General features: G+C 39.1%; 2 protein-coding genes across 4 annotated transcripts in view; one reads left to right on the top strand and one right to left on the bottom strand.

The window, feature by feature from the left end:
* ccdc187 (coiled-coil domain containing 187) overlaps positions 1-8,895 on the bottom strand; it is a 12,978-nt gene extending 4,083 nt beyond the window's left edge. Inside the window, exons 1-6 of one of the 3 annotated variants that reach the window (XM_036212823.1) lie at positions 8,475-8,895; positions 8,195-8,271; positions 3,774-3,836; positions 3,120-3,258; positions 2,946-3,036; positions 642-723 (exon numbers count right to left, since the gene is read on the bottom strand). In XM_036212823.1, coding sequence (XP_036068716.1) covers positions 642-723; positions 2,946-3,036; positions 3,120-3,258; positions 3,774-3,836; positions 8,195-8,243 — 424 coding nt within the window. In that variant the 5' untranslated portion in view covers positions 8,244-8,271; positions 8,475-8,895. Of the gene's footprint in view, positions 1-641; positions 724-2,945; positions 3,037-3,119; positions 3,259-3,773; positions 3,837-8,194; positions 8,300-8,474 lie in introns of all 3 variants that reach the window. The other 2 variants (XM_036212822.1, XM_024293148.2) reach the window with 2 other exon arrangements.
* A 2,273-nt stretch (positions 8,896-11,168) lies between these two features.
* LOC112159221 (urotensin-2) lies at positions 11,169-14,939 on the top strand. Its single transcript, XM_024293151.2, has 4 exons — positions 11,169-12,477; positions 12,709-12,834; positions 12,931-12,971; positions 13,045-14,939. The coding sequence occupies exons 1-4, from the start codon at positions 12,372-12,374 to the stop codon at positions 13,156-13,158; spliced, it is 387 nt and encodes a 128-aa protein (XP_024148919.1). The 5' UTR covers positions 11,169-12,371; the 3' UTR covers positions 13,159-14,939.
* The last annotated feature ends 1,456 nt before the right edge of the window (positions 14,940-16,395 follow it).

Here is a 16,395-nt window from a genome sequence, read left to right as displayed (position 1 = left end):
GTTTAACATTTTATCTCTGTTTAAAACCATTTCATGTAATTTTTTAAATTTGCCATTTTATTTTTTATCTTATTTCCATCCATTTACTGTGTAAAAAGCCCCTCGAGGGACAAATGCTGCAAATTAGCTTTTGCGAAAAGCATTATGATATGTGCATGGGACTGCTGCTCTACTGCTTGTCTGTTTATATTTCTAAATAAATACATTTAAATATAAATAAATCTCTTCCATGAAGTGTCTTCCAGAACGCATTCAGCTTGCCCAGACTTGGATAAACTTTTAATCATGATCAGATCTTCGTTTTCCCTACTATATTACTGAGGTTTAAATTTGAGTGTGAAAATGTTCATGTCTGCCTGACAGAAGTGTAGAAAGTGTGTAATGAGGAGTTTTACAGCCTTAAACGTCTGAATTCCTTCTTTGTGGATTTCACCTACCGCGGGTATAACCCAGCAATAACACTGTGCTACAATGTAACAAGTAAATGAGTAATAACAAAATACAAGCTTTGTAGATGTTAATTAACCCTTAAAAAATGGACAAAGTCACAGTGATAATAAAAATATTCAACCTGTCAAAGCAAAAACAGTGTAAATGTTGTAGGGCTTCTGGTCGGCTTTAAATCAAATTAAAAATGGCACCTTCAGGATGGCCGTCGTGTTCTCTGCTGCTCCTCCTCCTCATCCACTGCTCCTCTTCTTCCTGCAGTCGCTTAGCTATTTCCTGTGAAAACATACATGTATATGAAGCACAGTGAATGACTGCTATGCCTTCAGGTCAAGTTATATTTGACCTTTGACACATGAAAGTGCCTAAAAGTCCTGGGGTTCTGTGAAGGACGTATGTTTGGTCAAAACAAACATGGTGACCTTTAAAGTGCAGCTCTCAAAGCTGAGACAAGGCAGGTAAACAAGTTCTTCTTTTAAATATTCTGCTTGTTTTGGAAACGTTTTAGCATGTTTTTTCTGATTGGAAAAGTAAAAATATGAATTGAACACCAGGCTACAAAGAGTAAAAATATTTTACTCTTTATTTTATTTATTTTTTCCAAAACAGCTGTGGCAACGTCAGCTGAAAAAAAAATAAAACAGATGACTTATTAACCAGCAGATGGCAGCACATCGCAAAACAAGCAGACAGCCTGATCCTGTCATTTTATTAAAGGAGTCATTTTCAGATTAAGGTGTGGGTTAGTTTTTGCTTTGTAACAGTGATTTGCTTCTTTATTCTCATTGAAAATAATTTAATTTAATTTATTTATTGTTAAAATTGAACAAAAAAAGCCAAAAACTCTCAAGAAATCAAACGTTATCCTTTCACAGGTGAAGCAGCACCTTGTGACAGGAGCAGTTCAGTCTCAGCTCTCTAAAAAGAAAAGGAATGTGAGTAGAAGGGGCTGTGTGGGTGTGATCGCATCTCAGTGAGACTTTTCTAATAAAAGCTCAAACTAATTATGTTGACAACCTCTACAACAGAAGAGTCACATTTCACATCATTAATTCACATCATAAATCACAGCAAAAAGCAAGCGCAGCTCCTTCTGTCTGCAGCCGGGTGGAGGGGGAGCCGCTTTGCCCGGATCAGCAAACAATTAGCAGCTTTCTGTGCTGCTGGGGTAGGTGTTTGGTGCCACGGGGATCTGACATTTAAAAGTGCACAGTTCAAAGCTTTTGTTTTTACTTCATTAAAGGGGAAATCTACAGGGATGCTAACATTTTCATTAACACTCTGAACATGCAGACACAGTTTAGAGGTTCAACTTTTTTTTTTTCTTTCATGGAACTAAATTGAGAAAAAGTCACACCTAAAACGTGAACACAGTGTGAAGACTTTTTTTTTTTCCAGTGCTGACAAAAGAACCTCACAACTACTGAGTGACCTTGAGGTCCAAACTGCTGAAGCAGCTGATCAGTTTCTATTTTCCATGGAGCTCCTCAGTGCACAGCCTGTGTTTCTACTAGTTTAAGCGTTTCTTTCTGTAACCACTGAGGCTTAAAGTGGGTTCTTGAGAGGAAGAGTGTCCAGCAACGCTGGACAGCTGCCCCGCTATTTCCAGGCAACACGTATGGAAACTAAAAATATGCTCACGTCCATTCTAAACAATGTAACTCGAAGCTTCAATCAAAGAATTAAAGAGTTTTACACGCTATAGAAGAAACTGTTCCAGCTGACATCATCTTAAGGAACACGTTTGGTCAGAAAACAGAACCACAGTTTTCTAGCAGCTGGTTTCAGGGGGATGAATGGTGCCACCGCCCTTCAACGCTGTATGAGTCACGCATTATCTGAGACTAATACAGATTCAGCCCACTGTTACATGTAGACAAAACGTGCAGAAAGTCTTCTTAAGCCCCAAAGCGCACACAGCAAACAGGACTCGAACCAAAAGACGACAGAAAAAGAGTTCACAAGTCTGCTGTGAACCTCAACCGCACTCATGTGAAAGGCAAACTCATTTAAGCTCAATGTTTTTCAACTGGTGCAATCAAGAAACCAGCAAACAATAAAAAGGAATGCAGATATAATTTAATCACAGGATCTGAAACCTCCATGCAGGATCCAACAATGAATGTGGACTTCCAAATCACAACATTCACCAAAAAATATGCATACTAGTTGCAACTGAGTTTTGACTCTACACAAACTAAAAAACATTTATTTGTGAAGAAAACCACAAGTAAACAACAGACTAACGTCTGAGAGGTTGAGTCAGTGATGCTCCAAACCTTCAGCCAAAGCTGCCTCCGTTTGTTGATGACAAACTAAAAGATTCAACCAACAAATATGATCCATTTTAAGTGTTTATGCAGTAGTCAAACCTTTAACTGTTTTTAACCTTTAAGATTATTTATTGCAACCTTTGTACACTGAGGACAACATCCAGACTGATTTGAAAGAAAGCCTTCAGTGAATCAAGAAAAATAAATAAATAAATCAGTGCTTACGGCATCGTGCTGCTCCCTCCTGCGTGCCTCCTCTGCACTTCGCTGGAGCTCTTCTTGAACCACTCGAGCGTACTCCAGGTCCTGCTCCTCTCTACCAACAAGAAGAAAAGAAAATTTGTTCGGATATGAATTTAGACAACAAAAAAAACTTACACTGTACACAGAGTGACATACATTTGTCGGGATGCCTGTCTGAGGAGGGCGCTGTGGTGCGCCTGCTGCTCCTCCTCTTCATCTTGCATCCTCTTGGCCAAGCGGATATCGTTCTGCACAAGCTGGTTCTTCTGCACATTAGTGCTGTAATACTGCTCAACTAAGACAGCAAGGCAGACGAAAGCGAGATGAGACAATAGAAGACTAGACTTTATGTAAACTTAGATCACGTTTCATGGCAACAGTTTGTCTTGGCAGCTGGAAGAAGCATTCTGGGTTCAGCCACGCTTGTAGTCAACATTCATTTGTGCGAAAAGCAGCAGAAACCATCAAAGACTCCTCCAGTTCTCTGTGCCACTGCCACACAGAAGGTTTGCTGTTTTAAAGATCTACATGGAAAAGTTTTCAAAACCTTGTGACAACTGTATGCCCAGAAAATCTAGAACAGATTACACTAAAAAGTGGATCGGTGAGCATTTTTCAATTAGCATAGGAAGATCTACATCATCTGCATCCTACATTTCAACATGAATTCACAGGAGCATCCCTGCAGCATCAACTGTTTAACATGATTCTAAAGAAGAAAGCACGCAAACAAATAACTAAAAAATACTTCTTCCCCTCTATATTCCCTCTTATCTTGGTTTTAAAATAGTAGATCATCTCTGCACTTACTCTCCTGCTCCTGCAGGTTGTGTGCCAAAGCTCCATCCTCCAACACAGCAAAAGTCTGGCACACTGAAAGGAGAGATGAAAGAAGCATTTTAGAAGAGCAAACAGAAACATCATCCCATACAATGACCTGGATAAGGAAGCGTTAAAGAAATAGTTTGATAGACAGTAAAGACCCGTCTAGAGAAAAGGATGTATGTGACGGAGGCCACGTTCACAGTAGAAGCCTCCATACTGGATGAGCAACATTAACAAGCTTCAATATTCCACTCTGTTCTGAAGTGCTTGTGGACACTTCCAAAAATGTTTAGAACAATGCAGCAGCCTTCAGGAGCATCTCATATGTATAGATACACAAAAAAAATTCTAAAACGATTGACTTGAGAACAGAACATTAAGTTCTCCTTTCAAAACACAAAAGTGTCGGCAGCTCAGTGATCAGACAAGCAGCTAAAGCATCATAGTGGAATCTGGGAGTGGTTTTCTTTACCTACAGCGACGGCTTTCACATTAAGAGTAGATGACGGTGTTTAAGAAAAGTCACTTCTTGCTGCTGAAAAGGGAGGCAGAGCCGACTGAAACGCCTGCATTTAAGCTAATCCTTTCACTGAGCCCATCAGCAGCCAGAGGGAATGTGAAGGCAACGACTGTTTATACAGAACATCCATCAAGGTGAGGATGTGAAATCTTTCTGTTCAAAGCCCCACTCCGATCATCTTTTGATCCACTGTAAAAGTGTTCCCAGTGGTCTTAATTATGATAAAAGCTGTTTTTGTTAAACAATAAATAAATAAAATAAAATAAAAAGTTTTATTTTTCATGATTATGATTATAGCTTCCATACCACAACTACAAGCTTTTTTCATCCTGATTCACAAAAAATAATAAATAAATATTCAGAAATTCCATTTTAAGCTCAACTTTCTATTATCAGCAAATGCCACAAGAACATGTTAACATCAAAATGATGATTTTCATCCGAGTGGGTTTTTAAGAGCTCTTCTGCACAGGGCATGTGGTTGCACTTTATTCTGAAAAACTACACAGGAAGTCCCACTGACACATTCTTTCACGTCATTCTGATAAGGAATTCTTCTCAGTTAGTCAGAAATGCTGACTAATTGAGAAATCATTGCATAGACTTTTTATTGATTCCAGTTCCCTTAAAAAAACTAATAAGATCCTATAGATTTAAAATGCTTTTGATGATTTGACCAGTGTGGGATAAATATAAGATTTTGTGTAAGCATGCAACTTATGGTTGAAAGGTGGCAATGTTAGAGATAATTAAAAAAAAATAAAAATAGAAAATTCTGCCAAAAAAAAAAAGATGACAGCAGGCGGCTTAGTCAGATGGTTTGACTAAACTCCAACTGTCATTGCTGCTTGTAGGAAGGTGGAAAATGTTTTAAATAAAGATTTTGAGCTGTGTTCATGTCTATGTTTCACTAACACCAAATCAAAAAAATAAACAAGAAATAAACTAACTTAAGACTGAATTTAGCCTAAAAGTGAAAATGCTTAACTTGAAAAAAAAACAACACTTTTTACAGTTTCTGTTCTGCTGTTTCTGCAGTTACATTTTTCATCTGGTTTGTGTTTCACCACCATAAACCAATACGCTGACATGAGGGTTTTTATTCCACTCTCCTAACCGTACCACACTTTCCCCTTCACTTGGATCCCATTTATAAATGTTTTCAGTTTTACAGGAGGGAAAATTGAAGACACAAACACTCAAAAGCGAGGAGGCGGCTGCATTGTCTTGAACTGTAAATAAGAAGGAGAAAAAAAAGCCACAAAGAGCCTGCACTAAAGATACACGGCCAGACCTTTTTTTTTCCTGAAACCTCAAACTAAACCTTGCAGTTAAAAACTATTTTAGAGTTTACAGTCTGCTATAGTTGAAAAAAATCTCCAAGAGAGCACGAGGCTACAAAGGCATTCAGATACTATAAAAAAGAGCCATTCTCTAACAAGAGAAGCACTTTCAGACAGTCACTTACACCTGTTGTGGAGCTTAACAGAATATCCGCTCAGTGGATCTCCAACCTGTTCTTGAGGATCCAGCCTGTCAGCGTCAGGGGCAGACGAGTTAAAGCCTGGATTTTTTTTTTTCTTTTGTCAGGGTAAAGTGACCGCTCTGAAGAGTCCTTTTGTCCAACACGAACAAAAGGGATGATCCGACAGTAGGAGAGAAGAAGAAATGACAGATCTTCCTGGAGCGAGTCGGCATGTGTGTGTGGGTGTGTCTGCATTGTGGGCTAACTTGTTTTTCTTCTTTCAGATTTGATCGCTGTGAGCGAAGAGAAAAACAAAACAAAACATAGTATGGGTGTAAAATAGATTTAAAGTTCCACTACAATTATGTTTGGAGCCATTTTAAAAAGTGTTCCCAGCAGTCTCTCAATTATGATGATGCCGTTTTTAGTCCAAATAAAAAATACTTTCTGCAAGAGTTCATTAGTTGTGAGTAAAACTGTTGGCATGGAGTAACCCCGCCCCCCTTTCCTATCATCCATCTGTTTACATGCTCTCCTGATAGCTTACAACAGCCTCAACGAAACATTAGCGGGCCAACAAAAATGTTGAGCAATTTAGAGCTATCTAGCCGTACAGTTTTGAGCCAGACATCAGCTCAGACGAGGAAAACAAAGACGAGCATGGATCATCTTTGGATTATCTTTTTTTAAGTTAGCATATAGCTTAAACACTTCAAGTTTAAAGCTAATGATGGTTAAGATGTGTGTTTTACATTCAGCTTGATCCGATTTAGAAAAATTGATCAGTGATTAGTCGACTTAAATTGATCGTTTTATAGCAGATCTAATGTCCTCGGTCATCAAAAAAAACACATTAAAACACTATTTTCATAGACATGGGTCTTTAAGAGAAAGGGCGAGGCCGTGCAGGCTAACACTAAAAACATATGTTCACTGTAAATCCATGGTCACCTACTCTAAGCTGCTTACTAAAAGGCCCCAAACAAACTTGGGTCTTTCCCTAAGAGGATAGTAAATTAAAGCTTCAACTGACAAAAGGTGCAGCACCCGAGGTCAATGTAAGGATGATTTTACAGCGACGGGTTGATGGAGGGTCAGATGGAACAGCACGACCACCGAAGAAACAAACTCTGAAGAACTGACAGAAACACAAGCGAAGACGAGCATATGGCTGAAGGCAGAACGAGATCAAACGACTTCACAGCTTCTTGGACAGCAGACGTGTCAAATGGCTTCCCAACAGAAAAGAAAAGGCAAAAGGAGAAGATGACAAGAGCTTCTATTTTCAGGAAAAATTCTCCCACTGACCGCCCACACGCTCTCCGGCTCGCTTCCTCCGTGGCCTGTTCTGTTCCTCATAATCTTTTTTAGGGAAGAAAAAAAAAACCCACCTGAACTGTGTTTATCTAACAGCTTTAATGGGATAACAAACTGGACATCATTTTGGGGGGAACAAAGATAGAGATAAGGGAACTTTGTGAGTGGAACTGGGAAGAAGTTGGAGGTTGGGGGGAGGAATTCCTCTGGGAGCTGCCTTCCCTCTGCATGCTGGCTCCTATCAGGAGGAGCCACAGCAAAGCCAAAACAGGAACAGATAAGAGGGCAGTGAAAACAAAGGGAGTTCATTTGGCCCAGACTCTTCCATGAAAGGTGAAGAAGGACAAACCCCTGAGGAAACTTCAGCCACAACGAGATATTCACCAAAACAGAAAAATAAGTAGTTTGAAACAATCTGCAGTAAAATCTTTTGGGACAGATATTTCTGATGTGCATTCTGCTCCATTGACATATTTATAGATCCCATTAATTGCTTTGTTTATGCATTGGTCCCTGTTCAATAAGGCGTGAAAATGCAGTGCTGCACAGAGTTCCCTTTGTGAGTGTGCAAACAAGAGTGGATCGCTGAGTTATCTCTCCTGATAAAAAACAAACAAAAAAAAAAAGCCCATGCAGACCTGTTTCTATCCCATTCATTAATGAGGTCAATCTATATTGAGGACATTCCTCAGAAATTCCTAACTTATGAATGTTTTCCACTTCACACATGGAGGGGGGGCATACTAAGTCACAGCTGCTTAAAAACAAAGAGAGAAAATGTAAATATTGTACTTTTTAACAGCAATAAATCATTGTGTTGACGTTAAGAAGTTGCAGCTGGAGCCTGATGGCACATTTTCACAGCCATCCTAGTTTTATCTGCACTCAGCATACCAGTGGTGTCAATGATAACTGTGTACAGCTGAAAAACAAAGCCTGTGTGGAAAATTCCTGCACTCCTCCATGTACAAATCCAGAGGAGCGAAAATAATGATTGATTTTATCTTATTCTTTAATTGCATCCTTTTGAAGACAGCCTGTCACCAGAGCAGACCACTACGCAGAGTTTCTGTGCACGTGAGGGTCTGCAGGATGATAACTTACCCTCGTGGACACGTGGAAGGTTGGATTGGTCGATCTCCAGTTCTGCCATCTCTGCTCCAGGACTCACTGCTTCATGGCTTCACAGAAGACACAACAGAAGCGGGTCTGTTCCGATTCATAAAATAATAGTTTCAGTCATATGAGAGTCTGGGAAGTTGGTTAAAAGAGTTATCTGATATCCAGCACTAAATTCGTAGAAGTTAGTAGTGCTACTGTAGCCTGTGAGGCTCATAAACATCCACCTGAAACAGGTATCGACTGAAGTACAATTAACACCAACCTGTTCCAGACTCGCTGCCCTGTTTTAGGTGTCCCACGCGCACTTCACTTCAAAGTTTGTGGAAAAAAGTACAAAACAATCCACTTTATTTTATCTCTTCCTCTCTTTCTTCTTCGCTTTGTCGCTAATTTGCGTCTTTGCTAACTATCCAAAATACCGCGCGCCTCACTTCAAACGAGTTTCCGCTTTACGGGTAAAACTACACGAAGCGGTCGTGTGTTTTCTTAAACCACAACAGAAACAAAGAGCCGTCAGCTCGTGGTGGGAAGTCAAAGTTTAGCCCACAGCCTGTCGCTTCAGCTGCTCCTTCTTCACGGCTCCTGTTCGGCAGCAGCAGCGGGGGCGGTCAACTGTGCTGGGTTCACGGACACATTCAGAGCTCGAACATATCACTGTCCAAACCACAAATCCTCAACGGTAATATAACACGCACAGTAGTTTTGCTTTATTTTATTTTAATTGGTAATATATATGTGAATTATTTTATATAAAATCGTTAGAAAATATCGATTGCGTTCTAAATATATAGTTTTAAGTTAAAAATGTGTTCATTGAATAAAAGCAAATATTTCCACGAGGCTTTGAAAGCACCACCCAGGCTTATTTTCATAGTCCTGATAGTATGTGGCAAAAGTCTGCAGCTGACTATTCATTTTTGTTCTGTTATTTGACAGACCATGTGCTCTAATTTTGGATAGTGTTAAGCGCATCACAACCCATAAATGCATAAAATAAAATGTTAAAAAATAGCAACCTCTTTTAAGTTGATTAAATAAATATGTTTTATATGTTTGCTAAAAATCTAAGAACTGAAATTTATTCATATTCTTGGATAAATAAAATGATATCATGCATTTACATCAATTCCAAAGCCTGTCAATTACATTTCCTTAAATGCTATGTTGCCCTCTAGTGGTTGTGTTGATGAACGTCAACAGAAATAAATATTTATGCCAGTAATTTACAAAGGTTGACCTTTGGAACGTGCTTGAAGAGCTTATAAATAACAATTTTCAATGTGAACTCTATAACAACAACAACAAAAAAATAACAATAATAAAAAAATAAAATAAAGGGAATCCTTTACTCCTCATTGCATTTTAAAATGTGCACTTTTTAAAAGTGTTTTTGTGCTGTGATCCTGTAATTCCACTGGTGAGCCTCATTCTAAAGATGTTATAAACTTATCGTTCTCTCTGCTATTGTACTTTAGAGATTACGCAAGCTGCAGATGTATCAAATTTACTTTAGTTGAAAAGAAACGTTCAAGTTACACCCTTATTGTTGCACTGCCATTTACACCCATGCTGCCACAACAAAACTCTTGTTTAGGCCAAAACAAGCTTTTCTTTCTGCATATTTTAAACAGGATAGAGATAAAACATTCACTGTATATAGAGACACATATACAATCAATGAGAAAAACAAAATATTTGGTAAAAATGAATGCTACATGGTTTCTTTTTTTGTTCTTTTCAGGTAAATAGCAGAACTAAAAAAAAAAAAAAAACAGGACTAAGCAAATAAGCATGTTTTGTTATTATTAAATCATCTGTTTGTTTATAATATGCCTCCATAACTTGCACTGACGCCACTTAGGAGGTCCAACAATAATAACAACCAGATAAAATTACATATACCAAAATATGTCTACTTCAGATCACTTGAGATGATTAAATTGCTATAATCTTTTACAATTAGACGGATGAAACTGTAATCTAAAGATTATAGTTGCTTACATTGATGAAATAAAAGGAAAAAAATGGAAGTCAGGAAAAGCAGATTAAATTTGCAAGCCTTCTGCTTTTTACTATCATAGACATATAACTCATCCCTGTTATTTGATATAAAACCGTGGCTATAATTTCTCATGTTTCAGTGTCTACAGTAATCACATCTCACTGATTAGATCAGCCCTCTGACCTGACAGAAGTGGAATTGCCCTAAAATCAAACAAATGGATCTGTCAGGATAAATATTGATGATCATCATTTACTAATCATTCTTGTGCTCTGCCAAAGTCTCAGTTCTCAATCTTTTTTCTTAATGTTTTTAGCCTTGAATCATCTCTTTGATCAATCTGTGATGATTTGTCAATGCCACGGTTTAATGGTTTAAATCCAGCTATTTATGTATTGACAGTATTTACAGCTTAAAAACTATACTTTTGTTTTTTATGCTGTTAAAATATATATGATTTTGATATTTGGCTTTTTTAAAGCTAAAATATAACAAAAACATGAAGGATTTAGTTGAACGAAAGCAAGTAAAATGAAATACATAATTACAAATTTAATGTTAATTGAACAAATCCCCCAAAATCATGACTTCCTCATTTTTTGCTGTCAGAATAAAACATTGTGGGCTCAGGAAGTGCATCTTTGACAAGAATACAAAACCTCTAGTGGGCTGCACGGTGGCGCAAGTGGTTAGCGCTCTCGCCTCACAGCGAGAAGGCCCCGGTTCGACTCCCGGCTGGGACCTTTCTGTGTGGAGTTTGCATGTTCTCCCCGTGCATGCGTGGGTTTTCACCGGGGACTCCGGCTTCCTCCCACCGTCCAAAAACATGCTTCATAGGTTCATTGGTGACTCTAAATTGTCCCTAGGTGTGAATGTGAGAGTGAATGTGTGTGATTGAGGCCCTGCGACGGACTGGCGACCTGTCCAGGGTGTACCCCGCCTTCGGCACCCCGCGACCCCGAAAGGGAAGAAGCGGTCAAGAAGATGGATGGATGGACAAAACCTCTAACCATTCATCTTTTTCTTACTAGATTTCAAAAAAGCCCTAAATTACAAAAAACGTACTAAGTTACTAAGTATAACAGCATGTTTTTTGTTGATTTGAACAAAAAAACTTCACCTTTTCCACCTGGAAAACCATCTGTTCTTCCTGTATTTCTGCAATAATGCTAAATTCATGAATATTGAAAACAAAAAGTGCAGAAATATTTCATAGTGTGAACAATGTCAAGTGATCAGGCCTCGTGCAAAGGGCGATATTCATTTAGTAGTCTTCGTAATTGCCTGCTGGGGGTTGAGTCAAACCCAAATATAAATTGTTTTTCCAGCCATAAAATCAAATGGTTTTGTCTGTTCATCTGCTTTTACAACGTCATTCCCTGATAAACATTTTAAGCACATGCACAGGTGCAGCATGTAACTTTGCAAAGGGTTCTTATTCTAATCAATGACAAAGCTGCACTCACGCCAACCGTCGACATCGAACAAACTCGTAAAGTTTTTTTCACTTGGTGACTAAGAGGACACGCAACCACAAACGCATCTTCCCCCGGCCAGCTTTCTAAATAATGTGCATCAATCAATTTTATTCAGTGACCTGCAGAAAATGTTCTGCCCTTTAAAACTGACTCAAAATGTCAGATGGCTCTTTGGCAGCAAGGTTGTGAAAGGTTTTAGGACGTCCTGACTCTCTGCTCGTCAACAAGCTCTCCCGCTCTCTGCTTCGTATGTTGTGAATCTTAAGTCAAGGGGATTCAAATGGCCAAACGAGTTTAATGAATTAGTGTCATAAAGATGGGGGTCATTTGTCTGGCTGCCTTCTCCAACATCTGCTCCCCTGGGACGTTCTTGACGTGACAATCAAAGCACCTGCTTCCACCGCATTTACAAAGTCAGTAAAACTAGTTAATCAAGCCAAAGAGCTGGGAAAACACGACGGTGTCCTTGCAGTGTGGCCCGCCGCTCTCGCCCTCTTTATTGAGTCTATAATTCACCTCCGACTGATGCTTGATTTATCCACACAAGAGCTGATGTGGATCTGTGATGGCTCCCGCTGCATGTATATAACCCGGATGGGACGTGCGGGGCATCCAGACGCCTTCACCTGAGGACCTCCGTGCCAATCAGACCCACTTCCAGCAACGACCTCCGGCAGTGATGAAGTGCAATCATTTCCTCTCCTGGGCGTTTGTGCTTATGGCCTTTGGCCCGCTGTTGGCCCACCCCATTATAGATTCAGCTGAGATGCCTTATTCAGGACCCGGTGAGTAAGACGTCTTAGTAGCAGCTATTATGCAAAATAAGTTGTCAGTTCTGTTGTCTGATATGCATTTTTAGCATTAAGATGAAACTATAGAAGATAAATGGCAGCCTGGAGCAATTACTTGAGTACTCTTCAGTCTCAAGTCATTTTTTCTCCACTTTTAACTCAAATACTGCGTAAATGAAAGGGATTATAGTCTGAACTGGTTTCTTTCAACTTGGTTGTCTCCAGCATCCGTGGAGGAGCAGGGAATCAGCGCTCTGGATGATCTGTCCCTCTCGGAGCAGACTTTCCCCTCACAGGATGGTGCCGGACTCAGATATTCATCATTGATATCCGGGAATATCAACAGAGATGGTAAGAAATTTACACACACTTTTCCTAAACTCAAGGACATTTCTTAAAATTTTATCCTAATTTTTGCCTTAAATGTTCCTATATTTGCTCTCTCAGGAGTCCGAACTGGATTTCTGCCCAGGGGGATGAAAAAAGATGTAAGCTTTAAACACATTTGAATCTAAACTACATTTTTTTTAATTATGTTCACTTTTTTTTCTTTGTTTTTAGGTTTTTTTGGAGAAGCAGAGTCTTCTAAACCCCTTCAGCCACATTCTAGGCGTCCGGAAAGAATTCAGGAAGCGTTCTGGGAACTCTGAATGCTTCTGGAAGTACTGTGTTTGAGAAACAATCATTGTTGTCAACAAAAAGGCAGGGACCCCACTGATAGAATAAATAGAGACTAAAAAAAGACTAAATAAAAAGTGGACTCTTGTCAGTTCCCCCATCCGAATAAAATTAAAATAAAATGCCTTATGTGTGAGTGAAAACTTAGCAGTCCTTGATATTTGGTTGCCTTTTGTCATTGCATGTGTTCTTTAAGGATGAAAGTTGAAACACTAAATAGTGCCAAAAATAAATAAAGATCTGTAAATAAATATTTTGGCTCTGATGGTCTTTATCGGTCCCTTAATGAAGCATGAAAGCATCCTAGCATTCATAAAAGAGGAAGCAAAAGTATCAAAGTTGGTTCTCAGGTTTTCTTCATTTTTTCCTTTTTTTATTATTTTACAGCAGAAAGAATATAAAGCATTCAGAAAACATCTTCCATATTTTAAGGGCAATTCAAAATGTTTTGCATGGCTTCAGCAGCTGAAATCTTTTTTTTTTTTTCTTTTTAATTTTTTTTTTAACATATCCATCGAGTCAGTGACGCTTTTACATGCACAATTACAAAAATAAAACTTACAAACAAGGGATGGGAATAAAAAAAAAAAAAAAAAAGGAGGAAAAAAGAAAACACATGAGGAGAACCAAGAGGAGATGAAACTTCTAAGGTTTGGGAGCAGAGAAAAGTTGGGTCACATAACAGGGAAAGACAGAGAGAAAGACAGCTATAGAGGAGAGGAAAAGAGATCTAACACTAGTTCACATGCAAAGTGAGGACCCGTAACTTTCTATCAAAGCAGGGTCTTTTTTTTCTTCTTCTTCTCAGTTTGGATTCAATGAAAACGTGCAATTCGATAAAGGGTGCCATATAATTGCTGTCCATAAACTACTGAATGCTTGTCTTGCAATACTGGCATTTGCATAAGAGTAAGTCGACTACATGTGTCCAATCATTTTGAACTCTGCTAGGTCTATATGTCTCCACAAAATAGTTCTTTATTGCTCTGTGTCAACAAGTGGAACAACACTGTAAAACTGTTCTGTTGTCCTGATGCGCCTACCTTTCTCTGGTTTTGGGTGCTGCGGAAATAGAAGAGGAGGAAAGGCAGATTCTCAGGCCAGTTCACAGAACATCGTGAAACTGATTGATGCTTAGAAGAGTGCCTATCAACTAACCTGTCATCCCACTCATAAATGGCAGTAAAACAAGATTTGCAGGAGCAACTACATTCTTAATCCTAATTACCCTCTATGCTTTGACACTTAAGATAAATTAAAGGCCTAAATAAGTGGCCGGAGTTATTATACAATGACTTGACAGGTTTCCGTTTAAAAAATCGTCAAATCATTTATCCTGAAGAGCTTTGTATAGATTTATACGTGTAAATTGACCCTATTCCAGGGATTCACTTGTGTTTGCTATGCTCAAGGTTGCTGAGAAGAAATGAATGCTGTTTTTATTCTCATTTTAATTTTTTTTCTTAAATCTGATTTTGTACTTTTTCCATTTCTTTGCTTCCTCTGCTGTGAATCACGTCCCGCTCTGTTTCCTCCTCCCCATTTTTGGCACCCTGAGTAAAATACAGAAGGGAGGTGAACCAGTCCCTCAGCCTGGAAAAAGAGCAAAGCCGCCACTCGAACCCAGAGTGACACTGACAAACTTAAACGTGTGTGGGTTGTGCGTGTCGTTGTGTGTACAGGTACGTTCATCTGCAATGTCTCCGCCGTTGTCCACGTGAATCGGGGGAATACACCAGTAAGAATACCTATGAATAATTTAAAGAAAAAGGAAAAAAGTCCTAAAAAAGTCAGGGCTCGCTCTAAACACTATCCTGTCCTCATGCTTTGTCGTGAAAGCCTGGGTAGTCGCTGAGTGCCGGTCATTGGTTTGGTTGCAGGTTTTTCCTCCGGTCACATGCCCTCTGTCTTTCGGAGTTCTGTGACACATCAAACCAATGTTCTTCGTAAGTCTTTTAACTATCCGACTACCGATTCAAGGAAAGTACGCATGCTATAGGTGCAGCTTGGTCACCCAGTTAACTATTTTAACCCATGCAAGCATAATAAATCCTTCACCTTATTTTTGCCACAACATTGCCTTTTGGCGATGCGTTCTAACCACACACTAGAGGGTGGATGGAGCCAACAAACCCCAGTAGTGGCATTTCGAGATAAAAAGCTGTTTTGTTGGAAAGTGGATAGAAAAAAAGGCATGGGGATAAAAGCTGTTTATACTGCTGCTTAAAATGTAGCTTTGGTGAGCGTTCGAGCAAAACTGGCAATCATGTTGGCTGATAATGATACGGCACTGGATGTGTGTCCCTCAGGTACATTAAACGCACGAAACTGGACTGCTGCTAAGAGAATATGAATAGGCACTTTCTACATAAACCAAAGAGGTTCCAGTTATTATGTGAGTAAAAAAAAAAACATGGTCAATGAACCAGAGAAATACCAATTTATCCTTATAAATGTCTGACAGGGGAAAAAAACACTATAGGGGGTTTTATATTGTAGGAATTGGCAACTGTTTTCTGCTTAGTCTGGTGTACAAGTAACATCTCATGCTTTATAAATGGTCTTCTAGTCACTACAGTCCTTTTATCTCGTGTCTTCCTGGCTAACACCATGCTAGCACCTTTGACAGTGGAAATGGTTCATGTTAGCAAATGTGAGCTAAATTGCACAACAAAACAAAAATAATAATGGAAAAAAGCAACACAGTCAAAACAGTTTTGCACACACACTTCCCAGGATGAATTATTGTTGCTCCACACACAATACAACGTCTTTTGAGACACTGGCAGCCTTGATCAAGGACATTTCTCAAGAAGCAGAATGTATTTAGGGAATTTGCAACAGAGGATTTAGACCGTATGTCAAAACTGGATGATGCTCATTGCAAGAAATGAGTCGCATCCTTTTCAGAATGTAATAACAGGGAGGGCTTTGTGGCGATGCATTGGGCAAGGCTGCCATTTACAATCTTTAAGCTCTGACAACTTGAGATCACATTCTGTTTTCGTTGACAGCAAAAAAAGAAAACGTTGAATAAATGCTCCACAGATCTGCAGGGATGCAGGAGACGAAGATAAATGCGGTTTGGTTTGATTTAGGGAACTGTGTAACCTGTTGTTTCTGTTAGTTATACTACTGTGTGTGATGTACTGTATGATTATCTGTTCTGCAAAAAATCTACTTAACTATCTTCCTCAGTTATATAGCATTCACATACCTTGGCACCATTGGCAA

The sequence above is a fragment of the Oryzias melastigma genome, linkage group LG7 (genome assembly GCF_002922805.2).
Source record: "Oryzias melastigma strain HK-1 linkage group LG7, ASM292280v2, whole genome shotgun sequence".
Classification (NCBI taxonomy): domain Eukaryota; kingdom Metazoa; phylum Chordata; class Actinopteri; order Beloniformes; family Adrianichthyidae; genus Oryzias; species Oryzias melastigma.
Note: the sequence above shows the minus strand (reverse complement) of the source record. Positions and strands in the feature narration are given on the sequence as shown.